Source organism: Amyelois transitella, chromosome 22 (assembly GCF_032362555.1).
Source record: "Amyelois transitella isolate CPQ chromosome 22, ilAmyTran1.1, whole genome shotgun sequence".
NCBI lineage: Eukaryota > Metazoa > Arthropoda > Insecta > Lepidoptera > Pyralidae > Amyelois > Amyelois transitella.
The window spans coordinates 3,656,065-3,669,093 of record NC_083525.1 but is presented as its reverse complement, the minus strand read 5'-3'; the positions used below and the strand labels follow the sequence as shown (position 1 = coordinate 3,669,093).

Genomic DNA, 13,029 nt, shown 5'->3' with positions numbered 1-13,029 from the left:
AAAATTAAAAAGTAAAGTGAGTAAAAATTTGTATCATCATAAAGGATCTTTTAATTTATTTAGGTAGGTATCTAAAGTTTATGCACTGAAAAATGTAAAACAATATGATATTCACAGCTAGTCGAACCTTTGGATTTTAACAGCTTGATAATAAATAAATAATGGATCAAATAAAGGAGAATGCAGATATTTTCGTAAATAAATCTTTTGAATAAGTCTCAATAACTGAAGGTTGATAAAAATTATAAACGATTATCTTGATAGTGTATAATGCGTTGACATTTTTTTTACATTCAGTGACATGGTATGCTCATAAAAAAATATCAACGTAAAAGTAACTTTGTTAAGAGTGATAAATTAATAATTAATCTTTTGACTCATGACTTACAACTACACACCGTAAAATAATATTAAAAACAAAAATAGAAGTTGACGTCATCCCTGAAAGCTATATTGTTTCTCCAATTTATTAATCTATCACTAAGTACAGTGAGCGACTTAGAAAAACATATTGTAGATATATTGAAGGTGGTATACTTTCTATGTGTTCCCACAGTACATATATAGCATGAATTTGGGAGCTGAAATATATAAAACAAAAGTGTCTACTAATGGGGAACAGATTTTATCAAAATGGCTACTGATTATCATTAAACAATATTGGGAATTTTCCTAAAGGAAAATTTTATACAATTCAACGACTTAAATATAATTAAATTTGGCAAAACACAACAAATTGGCATTTATTGGTAACATGAACACTTCGTCACCGTTTTCCACTCAACCAGTCCTCCTTTATTAAATCCGCTCCCTTCTCTCCTATCATGATAACAGCAGCATTTGTGTTGCCACTTACTATCGTAGGCATTATACTAGCATCTATTACTCTAAGTCCTTCAACACCATACACTCTTAATCTAGGATCGACTACAGCTTCTTTGTCCCAATTTGGACCCATTTTCGCGGTCCCACATTGGTGGTATATCGTCATTGATATCGTCCGCACTTGACACTCAATATACTCGTCTGACATAAATTTAAACTGCTTACAATTTGGCAAAGGCTTCATGTACATCCTTGAGCCAAATTGCTTAAAGGGAGACGCATTAGCTACTTGCACAGCTATTTTAATTCCTTCAACTAGTCTCGCAACATCTAAAGCATTTTCGTGATAACGTGGATTCATGATCGGATAATGGAAAGGATTAGAACTTTTTAGTCTGACATATCCTCGTGTATTTGGACGAAGTAGTAGGGGCATTATAGTAAAGGCATCTTTATTAGCTATAGGTTTATATACAGTGTCGTAAACCTCATCAGTAAGACCCAGGATTTTTCTTACAATTTGTCCATTGTCTGAAGAAAAAGAGGCGGGGGCCATATGGAACTGAATATCAGGCCACAAACCACTACTATTTGCATATTTAGTATTGACGAAAGCAACACCCTCTAAACCACCGAGTGTAGTCATTGGTCCTCTTTCATTTATAACATAGTTCATAGTTACTGGAAACGCTTGAAAGCGATTCTGAACAATGGCCACGGGTTTGTCGACTAGAAAGGTTAATCCTCCAACTCCAACGTGATCTTGCAAATTTTCACCCACAGGCAAGTCTTTTAAGACTCTTATTCCAACATCTTTCAAATGTTCTTTAGGTCCTACACCCGATAACATTAGTAATTGCGGGCTGTTGATGGCTCCTGCAGATAGAATAACCTCCTTTCTGGCATATACCACTTTCCTTACGCCTCGTTTGATGTATTCAACTCCATATGCTTTCATTGTCATAGGGTTTATAAGGACTCTTGTTGCTTGTGTATTTAACGATACGTCTAGATTCCGGCGAGTCCGAACAGGTCTTAAGAAAGCTTTGGCTGTACTGCACCTTGACCCTCTTCTTATAGTACCTTGAGCAATCATGAATCCTGTTTGTACAGCGCCATTGATATCTCTATTCTCATACCCAATTTCAACTCCTGCTTCGACAAAAGCAGCTACTAAAGGCGTTCTCCAAGGCGCTTCTTGAACAGTAAGATATCCGCCTCTACCATGGTACTTGCTCTTAGCCAAGTAAGGGTTTCGGTTGTCTTCAGACTTGATGAAGTATTTCAGAACGTCTCGGTACCCCCAGCCAGGATTGCCAGAAGATTCCCATTGGTCGAAGTCGAATTTGTTTCCTCTTACATATATCATGTAGTTGAGAACACTCGACCCGCCAAGGACCTGAAAATTATCCAAGATACTGTTATGATTGCATTATCGATAAGTCACAAAGTTTGACAAATGTAAATCTAAATAATAAATAAACTAAATAATAAATAAATGACTGGTAGATAATGCTTCTAGCATTAAGTCCGCCAATTGTGTTTACATTTGTATTTCGTGAAATAAAGTTTAAATCAATAAATAATACAGAATTCAGGAAAGAGAAGGAGTGGTCCTATTGTTTTTTCTATTGATGGACGCGAACCACAAAGGACGGGCTTATAAATTTGGGATTCTTCTTTTGAGCGATGGGCTAGTAACCTGTCACTATTTGAATCTCAATTCTATCATTAAGCCAAGCTGCACGTGTATCAGTCTTTTCAAGACTGTTGGCTCTGTCTGCCCCGCAGGGGATATAGACGTGATTATACGTATGTATGTGTAAAATCTATATAGTGGTTATCGATAATGCTTTTTGACCAACCAAAAGTCTTCGTTTTGCCCTCTTAAGTATTGCAAATTGAATTCAACAGATGGCGCTAGCGTATCGAAAAGAAGAGATATTGATTTGGAAAATATATTTTTGGATTATTTTGATGTCTCTAAACTATATCATCAACTATTGTCTCTAAACTATTTCTTTCATGATTCAATAGAAATGTATACTAACTTTTCCCCGTGGCCAGCTGCACCTACGTTTCTTGAAGCCCAAACAGGCATAGTTGGTGGGCTCTGTCTTGTACTGCCAGTCCAACTTGGTCAGCTGAAGGTACCCGGCCAATGAAGGGACGTCCGTTATCTCGTTCTCGTCTGGACCTGGAATAGTTTAATGTGGGTTCTGGGTTCAAGTCTTGCAAAATTTAAATAAGATCGCAATTTTGTAAACAGTTTCTATCATAAAAGTGGGAACAATTTTCATATATTGTTCAATTTTCTATTCTTTCTAGCCTATCCATACATTCTCCTGACGTAAGTTAGTCTCTAGATCTTTGACTAAAAAGTCTTTTTTAATCAGTCAAAAACGTGGTAATTATATTCTCTTTGGTCGGCACCTTAAATGTACGACCAATGAAGTTCTTATGTATGTGAAAGCAAACTTGTTATCCAAATATTATTTGGATAACAAGTTTGCTTAATTCTCTATTAAAAGTAATGAGTTAACCTAAGTTTGGATAATTGTCTTTTAATTAATTTCGATACGTCAAAAGAAGAAAAAAAACATCTTACCGCTTTCCAATAAAAGAACATTCCAATTTTTCACTTCTGTCAGTCTGTTGGCGACAACTGCTCCAGCCGACCCTCCTCCAACGACTATGAAGTCATATTCCTTCCTCGGCTCTTTATCCAACACCTTAGCTTCAGGATCGTAAGAATTATAATTATGATACGTTAGCGCGCCAAGCAGCAGTGGAATCAACCAGAGTCCAGTTACGCTAATGGTCTTCAACGCTGTTGATGCTAAAAGAACGTGAACTCCCATTTTGAATTTCGAATTTTTAGAATTTTTATTTTTTTTATGGTAATATGTGTTGGCAGTTTAACTTTGGTGTTTCATAGACTAGGATTTTGAAGGTTTTATAGTCTTGTGTTTGTCCGGCGGTTTGCTTCTTCGGATCGGTTTGTTTGTGGTTGGTGGTGGATGCCGCAGCGGCGACATGTTAGGCACCATCGCAGTCGCTGATTCGAAAGTCTTTCGTTGTTGCTCGAATCTGAAATGAATTCAAGAATTCTTTTAATAAAAATTTTAAATCATTTTTTGAACAACGATCAAATTTATCAACGATAACGCGATTTATAAATATTAACATGTTCAATTCTTAAGGCGTAAATGGAAGAATTAAATAAATATTTGTTTAATTTACAGGTAAGCTTTTGATGCTGAAATTTCTAGAAGAACTAGGGGGAATAAATAAGTAAGTAAATTATTTTCTTTCATTGAAAGATCTTAGATAATTTGTAAATTGAGTTTTGTAAAGACAAAAATCTAGGTGAATGTCCTTTCTGTTCGACAGATATGAATGATAATTGTATTCATTAGAGATGTACCGGATGTACGGAAGTTATAAATTTATTTCATCGGAAAGGTGGTTTCAAAAGAATGAATAAAATAATTCCCGTGTCCGCCGCTACGCAACTTTGTGGCGCTGCAAGCAATTTGATATTGCGTATCTTCTAATGACACTGTTTACTGTTATAGCGTCAACAAACACATTAAATCTACTTCCGAAGCTTAGGTTTTAAGAGAAAGGATCAGCGACACGTAATTGCGAAAAAGAGACGGTTGTATATAATTTTGTTTGGAGGGTGCGAGATGGAGAATTTCCTAGTTGTACGGAAGATATGATCTATTTTCTAACGTAAGCTCTAGGCGATCTCGTGAAAGTATTTGTTGAATGGCATAACACCCGTAGATTACAATAACAAAAGACATTTTGTTGATGTCTCGCGGCGTCGGTGCTATATTTCTTGTAATTGCTCTTTGTGCAAGTCTTATTGTTATTTTAATATTCAATTATAGGTTTTTGAAATCGATTTCGCAGACTATTAAAGGGATAAAGGGAATTAATTATGTTGAATTGGAAAGTAGAGTCGCCAAAACAGTTTCTTACCAATTATTAAGAACCAAGTAGAGGTTTGTTTTTAGTAAAATTGCTATAGTACCTACGTAGGTACTTCTTCCTTATTATTATATCGTTCGATGACTTTGCTGTGATAAATACATTAAAATTATATTGACAAGTTCCTGATGAGAAAGGGAAGAAAAGAGTATATATGTTGAATTGTATAAAATTAAATCTGAATTGAACTGGGTTAGGTTACTCAAAGACTAGACCAACGTTAGTCGCTTTGATGTAAGACTTTATGCGTCCAAGCCCGTAAAGTACGCGCGACGCCGTAATTATCGCACGAAGATCTATCGCTGCTTCGCTCTTTATTATATCGTGAAACGGGACAGCGATAGTTATTCGCGCGATAAAAAAGGCATCACGAGTGCTAAGGGGTCTGGATCGTGGTAAAAGACCCACCACAGTCTCCTCTCCAGAGTACAAAACCTTATCAAAAGCCAAAGATAATGATTTAACTTGTCCATCTTACAGTGGTGAATGGAAGCAATTACGTTGCGAAATTGAGTGTTTGCATAAAAATTTATAGGAAATATAACGTTCCGAGTTACAGATCACATTTGGTCATTCCATTGATTATGTAATGAATGATATCGTATTTGTTATAGAGAAAGTACTGATCGTTTACGTATTTTCTTCGCCGCGGGTTTGGGAATTATGGTGATTTTTTGTTTTACGCGGGCGTCCTCTAGTAAATCATATAAAAAGTAAATCAAGGTAAAAGCTTCTAATTAGAGATTGTTTTTAGAGCATGAGCTCTCGACCTGCCACTATCTCTTCCATCAGGAAAACATCAAACCTCTTAGTCTTGTGACTACTGAATATGTCTAAACCTTAAGGGATAAATACGCGATATATGTATGTGTACCAATCACCAAGCCATCTCGAACCATAGAGTTGTATTGTTATAAAAATAAACTTTTGTCTATAGATAAAATGTTACCGTAAACAATGAGTTCGGAATCAGACCATGTCGGGCTGGTCGGTAACATGTGTTATCTAATACATAATGTTACGTGATATTTACATAGCTTAGGAAATTGTTAAGCAGTGTTAAATAACTAGTTTAGGGTTCATTAGAAGTTTTGTCGGGAGCGCGGGGTCATCACACCATGAAAAGGCATCAACCAACATATTATCATAAAATAAATCAAATTCATACATATTTAATTCTTACTATACGGACTATACACAGTTTCGCAAAGACCGTAAGGCCACGCTCAGCCGCATGGCCCAAAGAGTGAAATCAAATAGTGACAGGTTACTAGCCCATCGCCTAAAAGAAGAATAGCAAGGTTATTAGCCTATCCTTTCATCGCGTTTTCAGTTAGGATAAAAATTTTAGTTACATACCTATTTTTCACAACAATTACTAAAGCGGACGAAATGGAATTCATTGTGAGGATTCATCATGTCTTTGACTTTCTATTGTTCATACAACACTATTGGTTAATTGGTTAAGTTTTATCATACAATAACAAAACAAAACAATTCATGTAAAATAACCTGTAAAAGGGATTCCAGTTTTACAGAAATTGAGAAATGATTTGAGTTTCTAAAAATTCTACATTTTAACAACTACAATCACAATCTTATACAAAATTTTGACTTTTTACAATTCAAAAGCTTCAGCTGTGCTTAGACCAATGAATCAGTAAGTTTCTTTTTTTTTATTTCTAAAGAAACCTAATTTGATTAACATGCATATATTTCGGGCAATCCAGAAAATACCTATCATTCATGTAATGCTTATTATATCATCTTTCTATCACATTACATTGCATTTTACTTGTTAGCCGATGACATAAGTACGTTGTAAATAAACCACTGAAGTTATAAAATGTTAACATGATAAAGCATTAAGAATTCCGCATGGCAACAAGTGACTTAAACACTTTAGACACCTAAGAGTAGTCTGTTTGGCAAAATTGTCATGCAACGTAGTTTCGCTTCTATATTTTAAAACCCCGCCGGTTTTTGCACTGCCTTAAGTTGTATGCTGTGTATTGCTATTTTTTATTTTTAAATAAATGAAGATACAGCTTTCATTTCTAAAATATTCATTGAATTTCGATGCATTTTTTCCAGTCAGGAGAATCAAATATTTATATTCGATTTTTTAATCTAATTAAAAATTTACATTTATATGATATACATATATGTGATCGCTCTGCTTTGACAAAAATCGAAATTCATGCGTATTTTGAAAATGAAAGCGAAACGTTGGGAAAGTGTTGTGTACAAATTAAGCCATGCAGAAGACCCTTGCTGCGAAAGTCACTCTGTTTTTTGTTTCTTTACACTCAGCCTTTTTAATACACTTTTTCATTGAATTAGATCACATTTTTTCCTTCTATTTAAGCGTTATAATGTGTAAAATGTTTGTTATCTATAGATAAATACGCAGTTCGTGAGATGTCAAAGATTGGCTCTATTGTTCGCGGGGCGTAGCCCTGGTCGCTCGCCATGAAATCGATACTAAATCGATTACAACGCTATGATATAATCGTTAAATATTTTTTGGAATATTGTCAAGTTTTATTAAGTCGTTGTAGTGATTTGTTCGGGCGGTAACTTAACGTTTGGATGACCAAAATAGCTTCAAAAATGCCTAAAGTTATTTTGTTGTAGTTTTATACTTTATTTATATAAAATTAATTCGCCCTTCGCCGCGGTTTGTTAAGTTTTCTTCTTTTACAACAAAACAAATTGATGCAGTTGTCCTTATTATCAAGACAATTTTTTCCCGGAGGTTTAAATCTATGCCAGCAGAAAGTTCTAATATAGTAGGGGTCCGATAATAAAGATTTTCGATCATTTCCATGAAATCGAAGACTTGACAAAACCAGTAATTAAAAAAAATGTTTTCATACATATTAATCTACAAATCTGTTGTTCCAAAGTGTACAGAACTGTCTGGCAACATTTCTTCAAAATTGCAACATTAGAAGTATGTCACTATCACCATATCTTTGCATATTAACACAGAATCACGCCCATAAGGCATAGAGTGACGATACAAGTTTGGTCAATAAACAAACCTTACATAATTCGACCTGTACGAAAGAGTAGTGCGAAGGCCGTCGAGAATGTTCCGTCTGTCTCATCGTAATTAATTAGTGTATTTTAAATTCAGAATGTGGTCACGCTGATGACGATAGAAATGAAATTATGACACATGGCTGTAAGTTGCATAGATTAAATTTTTTTTATATTTTTTTGGTTAAAAAAAGCCCAGTAAAATCCTGAATTACTGCTTTGTTTTGTTCTTAATTATATTTAATTTTCCATCGTAAAAGTAATAATAGAGTAATTATCGGAACTTCTTATCAAACATGTACATTTCAAATTTGTGCAAAAATAAAACTTAAAATTTTCCTTTCAAGTTTCCTTTTTTTATAACAATACTTTGCTCACCGAATGGTATATTTTACGTTTTATGAACCCACTAAATGGGTTTAAATTATTTTTAATTTTCCATCGTCTAAGACTAAAAATCCTATACTATTAAACGAGCAATATTTGTATTACTCGGTCACCCAGGTACTTATTATTAATACTTCATCGTTTAAGACAAAAAGACTAAATTAATCATCGGCTATCATGACAAGACACTCTTTTAGTAGTCTCATACAAAGAACAGCTAAGTGCTTTCAAAACAGCGCGATGTCATAATACGTCCTACAAATGTGTTGGCGCCTTTGTACTATGTTTTCTCATCATTTAAGACTTCAAGATATAACGAAATGTAACTGATTATGATCGTTTTTCTAATAATGATGCTTGAGTAACTCTGTATTCACCATGAGACTTTATTTTAAACTTCATGGGACCTATAGTACGATTATAAATGGATTTGTAAAGTAAAATTAAATATAGGTTTATAATGGGTATTTGAATCTCAATTCCATCACAAAGCCATACAGTTGAACATTTCAGTCTTCTCGAGACTTTTAGCTCTGTCTACCCCTCAAGGGAGAAAGCCGGGACTATATATACATATGTATGCATATTTTACAGCTACCAAATTTAAACCGATAATATTTTTTTTAATATACGAAATTTTGTAAAAATAATTAAAGAACTCCTTAGAATCTGTGTAATGATTCCAAAAATAAAAAAAAAATAACCACAAATTCTGTGTCGTCTTGTCTTCGTCTTCTGTTTCAATTTTTTTTTGTTTACCACCGTATTAGATGTTGTTTGTTTATACAAATAAGTTTTTATAACTGGCCTTTTCAGATGTGCAATCTAGGATTTCCAAACGGTGTTGAAACGAAACACCAAAATTACGTCGTGGCGCAACAACAAGAATATATCGAAACTCATATCTTAATAAATAATTTGATATTGACCCACTAGGTACGGTTTGGTGACAATGACCGGAGTTAAAACTTTTCATATCAAACTGTAAAATCGTTTGTCTGTCTATATCATCCAAATGTCTCCAGATATGATCACTGAGCACTTTTATGATCTTAAATCTTTCAATATTCGCTGCTATACTTTGAGGGCTGTGGTCCATTTTGTATTGACCATGTTATTATTTTTATTCTTCAACTCTTATTGTTTATCTGATATTTACAGTGTAAATGTTTTTTGAGGCTGAGTGTTGAAAAAACGGTCTTTAAATACGAGATTTTTCTTTTAGGTAAGCTTCTCTGAATATCACTTTCATCATTCATCATCGAGCTAGGCTTTAAATCTAGTGTCTGCTCGCCGCTCTATCTGTAAGGCATAACGAACTGATATGTAGGTTTTTATGACCAATAAGATTGCCTCATTTTACTTTCACACGAGAAGAAGCTCCGACGATGCAAGGTTAAGTGACGTCACGGTGTCACTGACGCGTCGGGTCGCCGCATCGTTGCGCGACTCTTGCGCAACAGTGAAAGTAATTCGGCGCGGCCTTCACCTGGTGAAATACTTTGGTTAATCGAGTCATTATGATGTGATATCTGTCAAACGGCTTCTGTTTTGGTGTTTCTGGGTCCTTTTGTATATTTGTGAGAAAAATATCAGATTTTATCAGTCAGGTGAGGTCCGGAGTACCCTAGTCCAGGATATTGCATGAAAGTAAGGAAAGTGGATGATGCAGGAGAAAGATGTATGCAGGAGTCGTGCCAAGTGTGCCAAGATGTAGTCTCTGCCTATCCCTCCGACTATAAGGAGGCCTCATTTTATGTTTGTATCAGTTGGGCGTAAAAAGATACTCGGCCGCATAAGGTTACCGATCTCGTCTGTCTGTCAAAGCAATTTTCATGAATATATATAGTATCACTGAAGTTGAAAAGTGTTCAAATAAACTAAAAAATATAACCTTTAAGTTTATTACGAATTTCTTCATCACCACTACATACCATTACATAACGTTGTTTGATTTTACCTTCCCAATTAAAGCACTATCTATCCACTTAATTAAACCTACATAATTCAAAACAATACTCCATTTTCACACCTAATTATAAATTAATCCAAACAATAACCCCACTTCAAAGATAGTTATTTTGACAAAGATCTCACAATGTACAGTCAACGCCAAAGAATCACGGTGTTTATATTTATTTGTTTAAACTTAATGCACGTAAAATGTGCAACAGGCTTAATGCCATAAAGTATTGTCTACCAGTTAAATCTTGGACCAAACTGACTTTATACAAACCGAACAGTTTCAAATATAGTTGTCGTTTCTAAGTTATGAATATCGCCTCTTGCCTAGAGGGGTAGCCAGAGACAACATCTTTCTACTTGCCATATATTCCTGGTTTCTTCTTCACGTCATCTACAAACATCTCTTCATGTAAGGATGTCGGTTAAGGATACTCTTGACTTTATTTTATCTATCAATCTTAGTCCCTTTTTTAAATGCAACGCTACCTACACAACAACGCTCTATTTTGCCTTAATGTCGCATTGAATATATTAAGCTCCTCTTACTTTGTTCCGGATTAGATTCTTATGCAACCAGTCTTTGTTTTGCTCAAAAGTATTGCAGATAAATTGATCAGATAGTACTTAAAATAATGTCTGAAAGTTCTTATTTTTAAACCGAAGATGAGTTATATTTACTGCATAGAAGAGAGCTCAATAATCGAAATAATGTACTATTTTTTTTTTGGTTTTTATTAGTAATAATAATGTTTGTCGGGCTTAATAAAACTGTTCAATATTTCTTTTATCCTTTTCATAAATGTTTAGGTGAATCACCTACCATGTTGGCGTTTAAGATTAATAATTAAACATTATAACATTGCTGTATGTTTTCCGGCACTTTAGAATAAAACCACACCATATCATTCGCATGGATATCGTAAAATGTAACTAAAGAAAAGGCTTATAAACCTGGGATTAGTATTGTAGGCGATGGGCTAGCAACCTGTCACTGTTTGTGTCTTAGTTCCTCAAAAGCCGTACAGATGAACATAGCCTTCTAGTCTTGTCAAGACTGTTGGTTCTGCCTACCCCGCAAGAAAAATAGACTTGAATATATGTATAATATAATTGAGTAAACATTAGCTGTGTGAAATACCTTATTACATCACTGTGTGTATGTATGTTATGGTTTGAATGTAAGTCGCGCCCTAAAACGCGTGCGTTACGGGTTTCTAAATGTTCTTTAATAGATTGGGTGATTGTTATAACATTTTAACCAACTGCGGTTTAAAGAGAGTGATGTCGTAATCTTTCTATTTGTTAACTGTGCGTTTCGAATCTAGGGACATAAACAGCATGTCAATATATTAGATTAAACTGCAATGATAATTCTGTTTAATGAAAATATGATAAAATAATCTAGAAGGGGGTGTTTTTGATCGACTTAAAGCGCAGCGAAAGTCATACCATAAGTATTAATAGATTTTATCTACCTAATATAAAACCTCCCACAATGCGAAAAAAGTCGCAGGAAAAAGGAAGCATTTAACTTTACAGCTGGGCTAGCAAGACGCGCGACGCTGTTTTTATCGCGCGATAAACCATCGCTTTCCTTTTCACGTCATAATAAAAAGCGTAACAGCGATAGTTTGTCGCGCAATAAAAACGGGGCAGAAATCAATACATACGATTATCGAACACAGCCGAGATTTTGTTTGTGGTTAGCAATGTTTAAGTATATCGGAACTGAGAGGAACAAAGTGGTTAAATGCTTTTCTAACTACACGCTGGGTCGTGCTTCGCTTGCACGCACAATCTCATTGATTTCACGTCACATAATGTACATTGAATTATGCGGGAACCATTACGAAAGTGTTTTGCGACTTTTATAGTTTTAAATAACTAAATAGATCGAGGTTGGGATAATTTATATCCATACCAATGCGTAAATGGAAAAGTGTGTTTATTTGTCACCTTTTCTCGCCTTATGTAAATATATGACCTACATGAAATTTTGTACGTTCGTTTGGTAAAGTTAGGAGGAGTTGGAAGTACTTTTCTTCCAGGAAAAACTTTGTTCTTATTAGTTTCCAATTTACGACAATAAGCACGGGTGATGTTGAAGGCAAAAGTTAGTTTTGGAATAATGAAATAATCAATTCTTCGGACGCTTATCTTTGGAATCAGATATCTTGTCAAAGCCTTAATACGATAAATTATGTAAATTTAAGTGAATTGATAAAATCATTAATGTGTCATCACGCAACATCAGCAACCGGTCAGTACCAGGCGGTCAGAATGCAGTTAGCAGTGCATTCAGTGATGCAATACAAGTTATATAATAAAACAGCGGTTCTGCAACATGGCTGCCTTGCAAGGACTCGCGGTCGCGACACACTTTTTGAATATGGAACTGCCTGTTATAATTTTTAAATAGTTGTCGGTCGTGGATGGACACTATACAGTATTTATTCTGTTGGTGTATGTCATCTTCAGTCATAAATTTGTTATAAGCAAGGAGATTGTGTTCTGAGCGCTAGGGTAGCTTGTCATTATTTTAATTTTTATCCTAATGACCCCTAACAGCTGAACGTGGCCTTTCAATCTTTTTGAATCTGTTGGCTTTGCCAGCCCTGTCTATAAAGGATAAAGACGAAATTATATGTTTAGTAAAAAAATATCACAGAAAAAAACATGAATTTTGTGTTCCCGCCAAATTGCTCCTGCTGCGTTAAGAAGCTTTCAGGTCAGCTTTACCGGAACCGTAATAATTTTTTTAATAATTAACTTCTTAAAAGTACAAATTAAAAAAAAACTTAATTTTTG

At 34.7% G+C, this 13,029-nt stretch overlaps 2 protein-coding genes across 2 annotated transcripts in view; one reads left to right on the top strand and one right to left on the bottom strand.

The window, feature by feature from the left end:
• Nucleotides 1-13,029, top strand: part of LOC106134167 (flotillin-2) — a 187,284-nt gene that overhangs the window by 44,711 nt on the left and 129,544 nt on the right. The window lies entirely within an intron of this gene.
• Nucleotides 224-3,691, bottom strand: LOC106134129 (glucose dehydrogenase [FAD, quinone]). Its single transcript, XM_013334097.2, has 3 exons — nucleotides 3,434-3,691; nucleotides 2,877-3,022; nucleotides 224-2,224 (listed from the first exon to the last, which is right to left on the bottom strand). Exons 1-3 carry the CDS (start codon nucleotides 3,684-3,686, stop codon nucleotides 767-769), a joined length of 1,857 nt encoding a protein of 618 aa, XP_013189551.1. The 5' UTR covers nucleotides 3,687-3,691; the 3' UTR covers nucleotides 224-766.

What these genes read in the sequence shown, in the direction of transcription:
- LOC106134129 (XM_013334097.2), bottom strand. Translation starts at nt 3,686, where the DNA reads ATGGGAGTTCACGTTCTTTTAGCATCAACAGCGTTGAAGACCATTAGC. An exon ending in TGTTCTTTTATTGGAAAGCG is followed by an intron (nt 3,023 to 3,433) that starts GTAAGATGTTTT and finishes AAACTATTCCAG; the next exon opens with GTCCAGACGAGAACGAGATA. An exon ending in GCAGCTGGCCACGGGGAAAA is followed by an intron (nt 2,225 to 2,876) that starts GTTAGTATACAT and finishes GATAATTTTCAG; the next exon opens with GTCCTTGGCGGGTCGAGTGT.